At 40.5% G+C, this 15918-nt stretch overlaps 1 protein-coding gene across 3 annotated transcripts; it reads right to left on the bottom strand.

Annotated features, from left to right (window-relative positions):
- Positions 1 to 4979: 4979 nt before the first annotated feature.
- SKA3 (spindle and kinetochore associated complex subunit 3) lies at positions 4980 to 15886 on the bottom strand. Of its 3 annotated transcripts, none has more exons than XM_030959966.1 (9): positions 15672 to 15886; positions 13980 to 14044; positions 12945 to 13110; positions 10634 to 11057; positions 8874 to 8977; positions 7977 to 8167; positions 7560 to 7775; positions 7304 to 7422; positions 4980 to 6491 (listed from the first exon to the last, which is right to left on the bottom strand). In XM_030959966.1, the coding sequence occupies exons 1-9, from the start codon at positions 15772 to 15774 to the stop codon at positions 6458 to 6460; spliced, it is 1422 nt and encodes a 473-aa protein (XP_030815826.1). In that variant the 5' UTR covers positions 15775 to 15886; the 3' UTR covers positions 4980 to 6457. The 3 variants fall into 3 exon arrangements, with proteins under 3 accessions (XP_030815826.1, XP_030815834.1, XP_030815844.1); XM_030959974.1 differs by having other exon boundaries at positions 7560 to 7772; XM_030959984.1 differs by having other exon boundaries at positions 10634 to 11054.
- Positions 15887 to 15918: the final 32 nt, after the last annotated feature.

Raw genomic sequence — 15918 nt, 5'->3', positions numbered from 1 at the left:
TCTCCAGCCTGTGTTCCCTGGCCTCTGGCTGCAGCAGCAAGCCTGGTGAGCTGTGCTCCCTGGCAGGGCCAGAAGCATTCCACATCCTGCCTGTGGGGTGCAGCACAGTCAAATAGACCCAGCTACAGAACCAGGGTAACGTCCCTTAATTTCTTTTTTACCCTCAGTACCACCTACTGAAGTCTGCTCTGCTCCCATAGATGGAACTTCTTCCTCTTCTGTGTCCCTTCTGGTGTGTCTTTCCTCCCTGTCTACGTTTGGCTTGTCATGAAGGACTCTCTGCTGTGCTTTCCCAAACAAACTTGACTCTTACTTCTAATTTTCACCCCTCATTTTATGCACCTAAACCTATGCTTTTTTTCAATCTAAGAAACAGAAAAGAAGGTATATTAAAAATACTATTTTTCCTCACCAAGAATTCCCACACCATCACCTTGTCACACCTTACATAAATATTGATGCCACTGTTGATCATTAGCCAGGCTTTCAGTTAACATGGGGAGGAAAAAAGATTCTTTTCCACATGCTCAGGCTTTAATTAAGTTTTCACAGTCACCTTCTGATTTCATCACCCCTCCAGTGCAGGCACATACAAGTTTGTATACACACATATGTATGTATGTCCACGAACAGCGACTACAGCATCAGAAATCCAGCTCTTTTCCTGTAGCGGCAGCACAAGCCTCATATAAGTTCTGCAACACTTTTGGGAGAGGTCCTGGTGTCAAGGTTAATTCCCTCCTTAGTTTAAAGAGTGAGGACAAATAACTCACACACTTTTTCAAGAACCTGGGCAGCACCAGACATAGTCCTCCCTCGGTGTTTGCTATCTGACTGGAGCAGTTGTGGTGAATTAAATTTTACTTTACAGCTCTGGTCAAAAGCAGAAACACTGTGATGCAGCAGGAACATATTAAGCATTATCAGCAAGTTCTCACTTTTGCAATGGAAAGCAGGAAAAACGAGGAGGTCTCTGAAATCCTGTTGTGTCAGAGCAGGTCAATGATGACGGCTAGGGTAGTATTCAAAGAACAGCACTATAAGTAATGCAACAGCTAAGATTCAACCTGCCAGAACCAAAACAATCCAATTATCTGCTGTTGTCTAAGCCCTCGTGTCTGGACTTTGTGCAACTCAGATGGGTTAAAAGCAAGAGTATCAGTTCCCCTTGAGGAATCTGCCTTGCAAAACACCCATGTGCTGTTGTGCACCTGGCCACAAACACCTGTTGGTGGTGAGGAGGTGCCTGTCTGGCACACTGGGGCAAGGTCCTAACTGCCTAAGGGCTGGCTTCAGAGGGCCTGGGGTGTTTGGGACCCTCCCTGGGGTATTTCCAGTCTCACAGACAGGCTTAAATAGAGACAACCTGACCCAAAAACTCAACTGACCTCCTCAACACTCAGTAAGAAAATCCAGTGCAAATGACAGCTTCAAGGGCTCCTCTGGGTGAGCTCCTCTAAGTGCTGGCTGAGCTGTCAATTCCCCAAGCCTTGCTTCAGGCAAACACAAGGCAGTGTTTTCAGACTTAAAAAGACTTGGGGGTCTTTAACAGGGGCCTGAAACTGCATGTCACCCAGGCTTTAGAGGATGGGAGGGGAAACCACAACAGTGGTTTCAGGGAGGGCATTTGAGGAAGAGCACCAGGCACACAGCAGTCCCTGATCCCCAAATGCCTGCTCAGCTGCGGCTGTGTAGAGTCCAGGTCAGGGTCTGCTGGCAAAACATGCCCCATTCTTGCTGCCTTTGCCTTAACCACTGCTCTGGAGGGCAGGAGGCTTATGCTAGAAAAGGACAAGGGAAGGACATGCTTGTAGAAGTACTGAAGGTTTGAAATAGGTCCCACCAGCCAGAGCAGCTTACATGGCCAGGAACAAACCACAGCACTGTGCACCTATGCACAGGGCTCTCTTCCACGTGTCAGGTTGGTCCCCGCAGCTCTGTTCTCTCCAGCCCGATTCATGCACAACCACCTGAGCAGTTGTCCCAGGGAGGGGGAAGGGGAGTTTGTGAGGAGTGCAGTGGTGAAGAGGAGGAATTTCTTCAGCTGCCACTGAAACGATTATGGAGGAACAGCCTTAGGCAACCTTACCAAAGCAGCTGGACAGACAGGATAGGATTCACCCAGCCAGGGAAGGAGAACATCCTGGCTCCCACGCCTGTCCTTTCCCTTCTCATGCCTCAACAACCATCAATGCCTTTGCAAGCAGGCAGTGATTTGGGTCAATGCACAGTCCCTGAACAATTTCATCCTGGAAAACAGTAATTAGCTCCTGGTGGTTGGGCAAGCAGGAATGGATTTCCCTGCAGTCACAACTGCTATGGTGCAACCAACAACCTATGGCGTGGGACCTGCAGCTGGGGGAGGAAAGGTGGGAACATGCAGAAGGCTCTAGATTGGTTTACAATAATTTCATAAGCAATCATTTAGAGAATGTAACCCCAGGGCTTTAAGCCAAGAATACAATATACCAAAAATTATGGAAGCATCTGAACACTTTCCTGCTGGGTATTCTGCAAACTATGCTTTCCTTGGCCACCCCCCAGGATAAATGCCTGTGTGACAGAGCATCTTATTCCACGGACCATTGCCCATGCAGACACATTTGTGCTACTTTTTTTTTTAAAACTCTTCAACTTGATTTGGGCAAGACAGCTTCAAAGAAATTCCTGGATCTGCTCAGCTCCTGCTATGATGTCAACTGCCCCTTTGTAAAGCAGGTATAGGTATTAGTGTAAGAAAAGCATAAGCTTTTACATTTAAGTTGATATAAGCAGCATGAGCCAATGTCTTCCTGGCAGAAAATTGTGCTCCTTTGGACTAACACACATGTGATTCCATAGTGTGGCCACTGGATATTGTCTTTGCTCCTTATAAACACCACAATATCTGTATTGTCCCATAGGGAACAACAAGGTACTCCCAAAAGAGAAGGCAGATCCAACACCAGCTACAGCTGTTGATGGAGCATGTTCGACACCATGAGTGCTGGAACATTTGAATAGTGACAAGTGAGAACAAAGCAAATGTGACATTTTACAGGAAATTTAAAGAAGCCAGGGTACTTTAAAAAAACAAGGAAGCCTGGACTCCAATTATTGTTCCAGTGGTTAATAAAATCCTCAATAAAAGCACAATGGGAATCACTAGAAGTAATCCTTGTCAATTATTCCTTTGACAACCATCTGGGAAGTTTCATTTCACTGAGAGGCCTATAATTGTGTTCAACATCAGGCAAAGTATTTCCCAGATAAGAAAGCACTGATCACCTTATTAAGGGGCTTCCTGGGCAGAACAGTTGAGATGCTCCTTTGACAACAAATGGGATTAGGGGGAGAAGCTTGTTAGCTGACACATTTGATATACTTTAAAAATAAAAGAAAAAATATTTAGAACCACAGCAAATGAAGCAAAAGGCTATGATTTTTTTGTTACTTCCCAGATGTTTTTGAATACTGAAGAGCAATTTTGTTCTGGGTTCAATCTTTTCTGAGAGCAGGCACTGCTAGGAGATGTGATCTCCCTTCTCACCCTTCCCTTACATCTGATCCAGCACTCACATAGGCAAAAGGCAAAAGCTGAGCTTGAGATTACTGTTGGGAAGGACAAACAAGATGAGAAGACAAAAATAATTAGCCTTTCTGTGTCTTGGCAAATGAAGAAATCTATTATAAATCTGTACAACCCCTGAATTCTGTGCAAGGGAATTGGTGAAACAGCCTCTAGTGGAAGCAGCCCCCATTTAAACTAAATAAAGCACAACACAAAACTGTACTCTGGCAACTTTGCTTGTTTCAGGTGATGGCTGTCTCTTAAGAACCACTGTTTGCTACTTACATAGCTACTGTTTAACCAACCTTACAGGCCAATACTGTTAAAGAGATTCACTCCACAACAAACCAACTTGTAAAATTTCGTTTGCGTCATTCCCACTTTGACAGGTTATTAACTGGATGAGCCCTTCTCCAGCAGCAACACTAGCATAAGGGGAGTTTTACCCTCCTCCAGCTCCATGGCTGCATCCTTGGCTGTTCCAGTATATCAGACAGCCACACACCCACCTGTCCCACCCCCTATGCTCCAGCAGGATTGCATCCAGGTGGGTTTTGACTGTTTCCAGAGAGGGAGGCTCCACTGCCTCCCTGGGCAGCCTTTTCCAGTGCTTACACTTTCACTGCTGTCATTTCCCATTACTCAAACTACTGTTTAGGACATCCTGAAACCGAAAGAATTTCAAAGGTGAAGTACAAAAAACTAAAACTAGTTTTTGTTTTGGTGTCATTATTTTATCTATCTCAGAGCAATGCTTTGCCTATAAAAAAAGAATATTACATGCATTGGAGTAATACTGAAGGCAAGAAAAACAAAACTGATGCATACAACTTCATTTCTTGATTTCAAAGTTTCATCCCTGTATCATGTCACAACAGCTTGAGAAGACCAGAAGATTTTAAGATTTCAATTGTTATATTGAAGATTATTATTTAATAATATGTAGCAGAAAATTTTAATAGGCAGGCAAAATTATGCAAGTGCCTTGCAGTGAGAAACCCAGCACTGCAAGGTACAACTCCATACTTCCCTAATGGAGGAAAGCACAGTTGAGTGCTGAGTTGTTCTCAAGTTAAAAGACATCTCTAAGCCCTTTTGTGAATTTCATTAGTTGAAGGCAGGGGGAATACAGCAAGGTCTGTAGTAGTGCTGCTTGTTCCATTTCATGTTAAAAGAGTATCTGGCTTGCTGCAGGGCAAGAAAGAGACTGCAGGCTGTGAAATCCCTCCTGTTTTGTGCTGGTAAATCTGTCTGGTTGAAACCCTCTTGCCCTGCAGCAAGAATACTTTGTACCTTTCCAAGGCCATGAAATTCCAGAAGCAGCATTCACGTCACCAGGTTTTAATCTATGAAAAAGCTGGAAGCAGGTGTGGCCTTCACTCTGAAGAGGATGGGTAGAACAAATAAGTGTTCTTATAGCAGACACCAAGCATTTGAGATAGATTTATTTAGTATCCAAAAGTGTTAATTAAGCTCACAGACTGACACATTAATATATACATAATTTTAAACAGAAACTAGCCTTTTCAATGACAGCGTGCTCAGGTCAGAACTAGTAGAAAATCACCTTCTCCAATTTGATGTACGCTTATCCTGGAAAATGACTGTAATTGGAAAAAGGCACCTTTACTTGTTAAGTTTTAATCAGGACAAGTCTAAGCAAATGAAGAAATACTTATGGGCTTCTCTAGATGTTTGCATTTCCTGAAGACTTAAAAAAATGTGGAGCTGAGTTCAGAAAAACATCCACTTATCCCCATCTCCTGTGACAGTCTCTCCCTTCTCATGTGTTGCATGTTTGCCCTCACATAAATGACAGAATTTCAGTCATCAAATGGAAGACAAATAGTAAGAAGTCCTGGAGTCACTTAGAGGAACAGCTGACACTGGAAACACCATTTTGGCTCCAAACAAGGATATGGAGCTAGGTTTTCTGGTGGAAAACAATAAAAGTACTGGTAGAAAAAAGTCCTAATTACTATGACTACCAAAAGAGTGCCAAACAGCTCTGAGAACTTCAGCTTGGTCAGCTACTACAGGGTTAGATGTGCATATTTAGAAGTGACACCAGCACTGAAGAGAATACACATGGCAGCAGCAGGAGAGGAAGCCATAACCTACAGGCCGGCCAACAAATTCTTCCAAGCAGCTGAAGATACACATAACCAGTAACAATTGCACATTTCCAAACGATTCACAGTAGAGCAGGAGTCACCTTCTAGAGCTACAAAGAAACCAGATGCATAGCACCTGATACTATGTTGATGTATAAAGGAAGAAGCTGCATGGGAAATGCCGGTCTGCCAGAGAGGTAACAGTCAGTCTGATGCAGGGATGTGTCAGATACATCTTAGCACTGCAGAAAGGACCAAAAGCACAGAACTGCTTTAAACAGTAAAGCAGGAGTTACTCTTCCAACACAAAAAAAAATTTACTTGTTTCTGTTGAAGATACCAAATACTGTTGAAGCACCAGACTTCAGCCTCAGTCCTGAAAGGATGTAGAGTCACTGGAACAGCCAGAGAGATCCACTTTTGAAAGCAATATACTGGACTTTCCTTTTATCACATCTAACTGCACTCTCTACAGCCTACTGCAAATGCAATCCTACACAACAAACAACTGAAGCACCACCTTGTACATGGATCTCATTCCTCTTTGAAGTGCAATATATTTAAAACCCCTCAATACATTTTGCCAATAATGTCAATAGAGAATTAAGCACAAGCTGTTAGTTCAAACAAGTTAATCCACATCATGGATAAAGAATTGTTCTCCATTAAAAAAGCCTTTTCTTGGTATGGTATCTTTCTTCCCACCAGTATTTCCTTTTGCTTTTTGAACTTGTTATAATTTGGTGATAAGATCCACAAATGTGAAAGTTTCAACATGGTCTTCAGTTTCATTTCAGATGTTTGTCTTGAAAACTCCACGATATCCTCTAAAAATATACGCAGACATGTTTGTGAGCTTATTTAAATCATATTTTGAATTAGCAGAAGGCAGAAATATTGAAAACTTGTCTTTTTTGTATTGACAACAAAAAATGAAGGGTCAGCTAAAGTGAGATTACTCAAATGGATTCCAACTCCCAAGTATAGTAAGATACCAACTTTTACCAGTGTCACTCTGGGTTGTTGTTCCTTACATGTGCCTTGTACCTCCTATTTAAATAATCTTTACAGACTCTAAGTTGAACAGATAATCAACAAGCATTACATTACATTGAATCAGGAATATGTACGTTTTGATAAAGTTGTGATAAAAACTTCTTTATATTCAAACTGATGGCGTTCTTTATAAAACTATAATTCAGTTGTTCTAAGATTACTCATACGTATTGTAGCTTTTCATTTAAAGTATTTTGTCTTTACCAAAACAAGTTTGAAATCAATTCTCACGTAGGTACTTTTCACCAAATTCTTTTGTTTTATTGCCTAAATTTACCCAGAAAGCATTCACTGGTGCTTTCGTTGCCACAAAGCAAAGTATACCTACTGATAAACCTACAGTAAAATTTTGCCTTTTTTTTTTTAATTTGGGAGGATCCAAACACACCATCACCTATAATATTTGTTCTTTGCAAACAGGCCGTTATATACCATGCCAAAACCCCAGTTATTTAGTCACAGCAACAAGAGCTGTTTTGATAGTCAAATAGCAAGCAACAACATGAATTTCTAAGGGCATTAGTGCACTTTTTACCTCCTAGAAATTAAATTACTTAACCAAATTTGTGAAGCGTAATCATACCTGTTCTCTTTGTTGCTGTAATCAGTGGAACCACTTTCATATCTTGTAGTATTTCCTGCCTTGGTCTCCATTTCCTTGGATTTAGAAGAGTTTACCTTATGATTATATTGGGAAAGCATCTATAGGAAACATTAAACAGGAATAAAAAGAATTATCTAAGAACTCAAACCAGATGGATTACAGATAGAACTAGGCCCTTTTAATTCTAGTATTTTTATATTAAAATTAGTTAGGGAAAAAAAGCATATTAGCTAACCTTTAGAACATTATCTGGTATCTTTGTTATTTCTGGAGGTGGAGGAGTATTGAGTAAATGGTCATAGTGTTCCAGTTTGGGAGGGGAAGGGTCCCCAGTATTTTTAAGATACTCATCAGATGTTGCAGCAAAAGGAATTCTTTCTTCTTTGTATGGTGTATCTTTTGCATCATTCTTTGTCACTGACTCAAGCTTCCCCCCTGGTGTTACCTGCTGCTGCAAAAGAAGTAATAAATGCCTTAAGTTAATTAATTATTTTAGGTAAAGTATTTAGTAAATGTTCTTACATAATTACTATTAGAAAGAACTTTTATAGTGACATAAGAAAAAATAGTATTGGAAAAGAACTCCAAACTGACATTTTAAAATCTGCTTATGTCAAAGTGTGTGAAAATGTACATAATTGCTATTTACTACCTTAGCTTCTGCTTTTAGCCATCTTGTTTGAAAATCTGGACACTGTGGTGTTGCTACATGACTGGGAAGAGGCAGTTCCTTTGTCTCTGGTGACCATGATAATACTGTATTATTTGTTTTGGAAGAGTCCTTCACATCGGGAGTACAGAACACAAATACCATAGGAGAAGCCATCCAGTCAGCTGCTGCTGCTATCAAGGGTGAGTGAAACAAAATTAAAAATATGTATGTACACACACAGATATATATATATAACTACTACCAGTTCCAGTTTCATTTTCTAAAACATGTGTATCCTTTTAGTTGATATTTTGCTTGATCCATCCAAATTACAGTATTCCTTAAAGGCAAGTAATGCAAAGTAGTCATTCCAGTCCTGCTACTCAATATAACTGAAAAAGCCCAACTTAAATCAGCTGCTTTACCTTCTCATTTACCCAATTGTCACTATGCTTGTCTCAAGATTTTTAAAAAAACCTATTTCTCCTTTCAAAGAAGTCTTAGCATTAATGTTGAAAGTCTTAAATTATTGTCTTGCTAGCCCTTTTCTTTCCCGTCTTTAAACAGATCCAATAGGTATTCTCAGGAAAAAAAAAGCTAAGTTGGCAAAACTATTTTTATTTCAAACATGGATAAGCAGTTACAAAATTATTAATTCCTCTGCACATTTCTAATTGGATATGAGTACAAGAATAGGAAAAAATTATAGGAAGTAAGAAACTTTCCCAGAGAAGCCACCAACATTTTTTAGACATTACTACTCATACAATGACTTGCCTTGAATTAAACATTTAACCAGAAAAACAATTAAAAGTTAACCATTGTGTTTACAATGCACTTGCACATGCATTCTGTAAAAATGCATATGTATATTAATTTCACGGATTTTTAACTTACCATTCTCAGCTCTCTTACTTGATTTTGATGCAGGAGTAACCATGATTTCCTTGATGGTCATTTCTGGCAAATTCCCTCCATTATCATCTCCTCTTTTAACAAACCTGAAAACCAAATCCCCAATTAGCTTTCAAGTATTATGAAGAAGTCACAATTAAAGGAATATTGCCAACCTAGTCACTTTTCTAGTATTCATTTATGAATAAGCAAGTAAAAAAATTAGTTTTCTCAAATAAGAATTTTTTATACATTTTTTCATGTGTGATTCTACTGCAATTTGTGGTATGCAAATGTTCAGTCCAGCCACAAATGATCACATATACTGAGATTTCAGTCTAAGGCATTAAGAAAAAACCAAACCTAAACCAGATGTCCAGGGTGCAACAGATGCCACAGATGATTAATTCTGTGTTAGGGGTTTTATTTTGAAATGCCTGTTGACTATGAAATTATATAGAACAAGACGAAATCTTTTCTGCTTTTAAACTAATAAGGGTCTTGTGAACAGGAAAAGATTTTAAATTGAATTTTTAAGTTTAAATAAAATTGTTTATCTTAATCAAATACTATAGAGCTTTCAAGTAATTTTAGTAATTACATAACTATTTATAAGGAGAGATAACAAATTATTTTAAAATAAAATTTAGTGATTTCAAAGTGACAAGCTATTTAATATTGATTCCATAACACTGGAAACAAAAATTGTAAAAATTATTTTTTCATATCCAAGATTTTCTAGTGAAAAAATGGCATATACAGTTAAGAGAATACTAGGCAAAAAGTGGAAACTTACCTAACCTACACACAAGTCTGTGTCTTTAAAGAAAGTTATTTTAAATGTTTAAAAAGTAATCTTAACTATCATAACCAGATTTAGATCTTCTCTACAAAATGTCTAAGCTGCAAAACAACCCCACAACCCCAGTAAACAGTGTAGGCAGTATATTTTACTTAGAAGAACATGTCTCAAATGTTGAGTTAAATAAAAAGTAACTTTTCTAGTCAGTTTTGTCTTTGAAGTCATAGAGGTAGTTGAAATCATATGATTTTTAGTTTTTACAATGAGTAAACCAGTAGAATTTTTAAAGTGGTTTTCGTGCATATGATCCTTGTTTCCAAAACAATTTCTCCAAATATCCAATATTTAGGTAAATTTAAAATGGAACGTATTGTTAATAATAACTATAAAAAACATGACCAATTAACTATGTGCATGATCTAACTGCTGCAATTGTTTTCCTTTATAATTAGAACCGTAAAAATCTAAAGAAGTCTTTTCAACAGAAGACTGGAGCAAAAAAGGAATAAACTCTAAGGTGGGCCTTATGTTAGAGAAAATACAGTGCTTCTAAAAATTTACTGAATGCTTTACAAATTGTTTTCTGTTTATATTAATAAAGCTTCTGCAACCTTTACACTGGCTGTGTAATATCTACGGCAGACAAGCCCAGGCTCAAACCTTTGGTTAAGGAAAACAGATCACATTGTATTTTTCTCTTTGTAAATGCATTGTGTATGGAAGATTCTTATGGTGCAGTCAAGGCAAGGGGCACAGCAGATGTATTTCATGTCAGCATCTGGCACTGCAATGGGTACATGAAAAGATGTGTAGGGAGTTAAATAACACAGGACCCAGCACCTGAGAGATAACAATCACCCACCTCAAGACCAAAGAAGGGCAATAGGAGCAAGAAATTAGTACAGCAAGAAGAAAATACAGAAAATTCTGTAGAGAAACAATCAGAACTGCAGTAACTTACTTTTTGATAGCCTGAGAAGTTTTCTGAATAAGTGACATGGTATAATCTTCATTCATACACATGGTATGTTCACTAATGCCAAAGTGCTCAAGTTTTGGTGTCACACACTCATAGTCATCCATTTTCAGCTTACATTTCGGTGTTTTGGGCAGAGCCTGCGGTGTCTGCACTCTCAGTGGAGTCTCACTCTTGGCCTTTAGCTGACGTGCACTCGAGGTGTGCTGCGCTTTCAGCGCGCTCCATGGCCGGGAGAAGGCGTACTGCGAGAGACCAAAGTCAGAGAGCTGCGGGTTGCGCAGCGGGTCTCTGGGCAACGCCGCCTTCTCTGCAGAAGCACAGAGGTGAGGCGCACCATTTGCTTTTTCTTCATCAGATTTATTCTGGGCAGACATTGCTGATTCACTGTTAGCTTCATTCTCATCTTCTTTTTAAGAAAAGAAATGAAAAAAAATTATGTCAGAAATTGTGACACTTCCCCAGTATTCCATTTGTTTTACTTAGAATAGATTCCTTCGTTTACTTTAAAGAACTGAACCTGAAGCTGCACTCATATCGCTAAGCTATATTTATAAGTCACACATTTACTGAGTTTCACTCTATTGGTAAATATTATTTTCAAGGAAAATGAAATTCAAAGATTTTTACATAAGTGCATTTTATTCCCTGCATAGAGCTAAAAAGGTTTTTGGGGAAAGAGCAAAGGCTGCATATAGTACTAAAATGCTCATTCTTCAGAAAAACAGTATTGAGGAAAGGTTCTGAAGCAGCAACTAAAAACTTGTGAAAGGGGACAGCTTTTTTGGTAACAAAAGTTGACTGCAAAAATATGTAAATGTGTAATTCCTACATTTTTGGAGTTAAATAAACCAAAACACCCCAAAATGTTTGTGAAATTCTGCATGATGTAGTAAGTAAAGGACAATGAGCATGGTGAAGGGTCTGGAGCACAAATGCTGTGAGGAGCAGCTGAGGGAGCTGGGGGTGTTCAGCCTGGAGAAAAGGAGGCTCAGGGGGAACTCATCACTCTCTGCAGCTGCCTGACAGGAAGGTGCAGCCAGGTGGGCTCAGCCTCTTCTCCCAGGTAACAAGTGATGGGACCAGAAGACGTAGTCTTAAGCTGCACCAGGGAAGATTCAGGTTGGACATTAGCAAGAATTTTTTCACAGAAAGGGTGATTAGACATTGGAATGACTTTCCAGGGAGATGGTGGAGTCACTGCCCCTGGAGGTGTTTAAGGAAAGACTGGACATGGCACTCAGTGCCCAGGTCTGGTTGACTTGGTGGTGTTCAGCCACAGATTGAACTTGATGATTCAGAGGTCCTTTCCAATTTAATTGATTCTGTGAGGTGGGTAGGGGGAGAGAGGCTATTTAAAGTAATATACCTACTGGTGTGCAGTGGTATTATGTCTTCAGATACACTTAGCTTAAAAATACAACTTAAAAAATAATTTAACCTTGTAGCTCTGTTTGGAGACTTCTTTAAAGGCAAAGAGTATCAGAAGAAAGGTACTATAAAAAAATCAGAGCCTTCTGCCTTATCTGTGTAAAACAGCTATAGGAGCTTAACTTGGACATCAATATGGCTCACAACCATAATTTTGTTTTGTGCAATGACTGGATAATGCTCAGAGAAAGTTAAAACCACATCAAAAGCTTCCTGAAGCCTGATTGGGCCCTTGATACCAAAAGGGGTATGTGTAATATTGACAGGTGTAACTCATTTAACAACAAATTTAACTCATTTGGCACACCTGGATTTTTCAGATGGTTCTATGTACATTTTCTGACATTTAAGGACCTCCTTCACCTCCAATGATCAAGGTGCTACTACTTGTCACATGCCACCTAATCCCTGAGCATTCTTGTCCCATTTGTGCTGTGAAACAGACACTTGAAGATTTTCTCTAGTATGATTTAAGTTAATGAAGCCATCACATGTGAATACAAACCAGCTGAGGTGCATCTACAATAGTTCCCCATGCATGAGAAGCTGAAGCAGCAGAAGTCTCTGGATTATCAAAACATACTTGCTCACATGTTTTCTGAATATAATTATTACTGAAAAAAAACCCCAGATCCAACACACATTAACCTAAAGGCATGCCAGAAGATCTAATTCCAAGTGTTTGTGTTTCAGTTAATTCTTACAGCACCAATCACAACAAAATCTACCCTCTGGATATTATTATAAAGCAAGTAACGTGGGTGTGCTTGATCTCCTAATTAATAGAAATATACACATAGCTAGAGAGAAACATTTTATAAAAATGATACTTTTCTTCACATACTGTATTGACAAGAAACATTACCTGTAGAGTCTTTGACATGTGGTTTGTAGCCATAATTCTGGAACAGCTCTCTTATTTTTCCAAGATCTGCTGCATTTCTTTGCATTAAGATTTCACTTGCCTTCATAAATTCATGAACTGCTTTTTTTTCAGAGCAAATCTTACCAAGACTGGCACTAACATCTTCCTTTGGGGACAGAGAGGGAAACATAGAAATACCAGTTTTCAAATCATCACACGGTAGTTTACACATGAAGCATTTTGGGAGTAAGTATTCAATTGCAATTCAGATGAAGATAAGAAGCAAATTTAGGTCTTTTCTATCCCTGAAAACCATCAGGTATATATACCTATGGAATACCAGGAATATATAGAGCCCAAATGTATGGAAACTTATAAAAGTACCTGTAATGACAGTTCACAGTATGATAACTGCTTACTGGTAACCTTGCCAAGGAAATTATATGCTTTTACTCCAGAAAAATATGAGGTAACAGCAATTAGTTTGGACTCTTACTCCATATGTACGAAGAATAAGTGCAGAGCAGAAGGTAAATCTTACTTTTATATCACTCAATTATTTCTATAACCCATTTTTTCTACTTCTGTATAAGAAATAGACAAAATTTTTCACAAGTTTAACTGATTGGCTGAAGGTACTGAAACTTCTGTGAAGATTGATTTTATTCTAAAGGCTGGTCATGGAAAACAAGCAAGCTTATCTCTCTTGTTGGGAGCGGATGTTCCTGAATCATTCTCCTCATACCTTGGCACCACTCCAGCTTCCTTGTAACCTTTGTTCCCTGCTCACCTGAGTGACAACAGTGACTGCAAACTAAGAAACATTGCTAAACCTACTTTGGGTCACCAAGTTTTTGGGCATTACCCCAATATCCACGGCTATTATGAGGACTTAGATGTAAGTGAGTAAAAATAAGGGTTATAACTACGGACTAACAAGTTGAATTGTGGCTTAATGACCAAAACAGAACCATAAGTTTATGGAACATGCACACACATGTAATTGCTCAAGAAGGAAGCAAGTTAAGATGTTACCTTTTGAGTCTTGATTTCACCATGGAGGTCATGCAAGACTGTGAGTGAAGATTCATCTTCATAGTCTTCAAGATGAATGTTCATATAAAATAGTTTAGAAAATAAAAGAGGTGTCTTAGTGTTTTAGCATGAAAGTAACATTCCACATGGCAATTTCCTGCATTAGCAGATGAACTGTCAATGTGCACTCACTGACATTGAGCTGTGGATGGCCATGAGCTGTCAGTGTGCTCCCACAGCCCAGAGAGCCAAACGTGTCCTGGGCTGCATCCCATGGTGGGCAGCAGGGCCAGGGAGGGGATTCTGCCCCTCTGCTCTGCTCAGAGCCCACCTGCAGGGCTGCATCAGCTCTGGGCTCCCAGCACAGGGAGGACAGGGACCTGTTGGAGTACAGAGGAGGGACACTGGGATGATCAGAGGGATGGATCTCTCAGCCTTTCCTCTCCTGCAAGGAAAGGTTGAGAGAATGGGATTGTTCAGCCTGGAAGAGGGGCTTCTTCAGGATGAACTAATTGCAGCCTTACAGTACCTGAAGTGAGCTCATAAGAAAGATGGAGAAGGACTTTTTTTACAAAGGCATGTAGTAATAGGACAAGGGGGAATGGATTCCAGCTAAGAGAGAGAATATTTAGATTAGATATTAGGAGGAAGTTCTTTGCTGTGAGAATGATGAGGCTCTGGAACAGATTGCCCGGGGAAGCTGTGGGTGCCCCATCTCTGGAAGTGTCCAAGCTCAGGCTAGATGGGGCTCTGAGCAACCTGGGATAGTGGAAGGTGTCCTTGCCCATGGCAGGGGGCTGGAATTAGGTGATCTTTAAGGTCCATTCCAACTCAAACCATTCTGTGTTTCTATAATATTAGAGATGTTGGATTCATACCCTAGAAAAGGAGAGTCAATATAGACAAAACCAAAGAGAACTAGTTCCTGTCAGGTACTTCACACAGCAAAAAACTGCTCTATCTACAGCGTGTTAAATTCCACAAAGAAACTGCCCAGGCTTTCACCTTAATGTTGCAGCTGGTAGTGTATATAACAGATACTGATACAACAAGTAGGTCCCCGGGCCTACTTGTCAAGAATTATTTATGTTAAAATTTCATCCCTAAGGAGCTTGGATGAAATTGGAAAAAAAATGATAGAGACCAGTGAAAAACAAATCTCAGCAGAAAATTGAATTCTTCCATCGTATTTGCAAGTGGGCAGATGCATTACACACACAACGCAGTAGACATTACTTTTTTCACTGGAAACCAAGGCTAATGCAAATAGCTTAAAAGAGGGCACCTGCTACGTGACAAGACATAGCACAGAGATAAACACAATTAGAAGCCTGAGCTATCTGTCCAGAGAGAGAACATGCCCTGCAAACGTTTTCCTATATCGATCCACGAAAAGAAGAAGCAAGAACGTGCTTCTTATTTCATCAACGTGCTTCATCATTCACCTTGGCTTGCTCCGTGATAAAAAACTCAGCCACACACCCACAAAGGAGTTCAGAGAGACAACGAGACGACGAGGAACCCAAAAAATTCCCAGCCGAGCAATTCCCAGGCTGACCTCCGGGCCCACCACCGGCGCTCCCAGAGGAGCACGGGGGACAGTGGCAGGCGGGAACGCAAATCCCGCAAGGAGGAACAGCTGCGAGGCCCCCAGGCCCAGGCGTGCGCCCCATGGCCGTGGGCTGCTCTTACCGGCGTCCTCCCGGCGCATGGCCCGCTCCAGCTGCTTCACCTCCTTCTCCACCGTGACAGCCAGCTCCCGCAGCTTGCCGAAGAAGCCCCCGGTCACGTCCATGGCTCCGGGCGGGGACAGCGGCACCGGGGCAGCCCCGAGAGAAACTGAACCGGGCCGGGCCGCGCGCGCCGCTGAGGGGCTTCAAACTGCCGCCAGCGCGAGCCCCATTGGCGCCGCTCGGCCCCGCCCGCCGCCGCCGCCTCT

This window comes from Camarhynchus parvulus, chromosome 1 (assembly GCF_901933205.1).
Source record: "Camarhynchus parvulus chromosome 1, STF_HiC, whole genome shotgun sequence".
Classification (NCBI taxonomy): Eukaryota; Metazoa; Chordata; class Aves; order Passeriformes; family Thraupidae; genus Camarhynchus; species Camarhynchus parvulus.
The sequence above is the reverse complement of the archived record's forward strand: the minus strand, read 5'-3'. Positions and strand labels throughout refer to the sequence as shown.

Coding starts and splice junctions, on each gene's coding strand:
- SKA3 (XM_030959966.1), bottom strand. CDS start 15,774: ATGGACGTGACCGGGGGCTTCTTCGGCAAGCTGCGGGAGCTGGCTGTC. Junction 7,776..7,976: donor GGCTAAAAGCAGAAGCTAAG/GTAGTAAATAGC, acceptor CTTCTTTTGCAG/CAGCAGGTAACACCAGGGGG. Junction 6,492..7,303: donor TACAGCAACAAAGAGAACAG/GTATGATTACGC, acceptor GTATATTTTTAG/AGGATATCGTGGAGTTTTCA.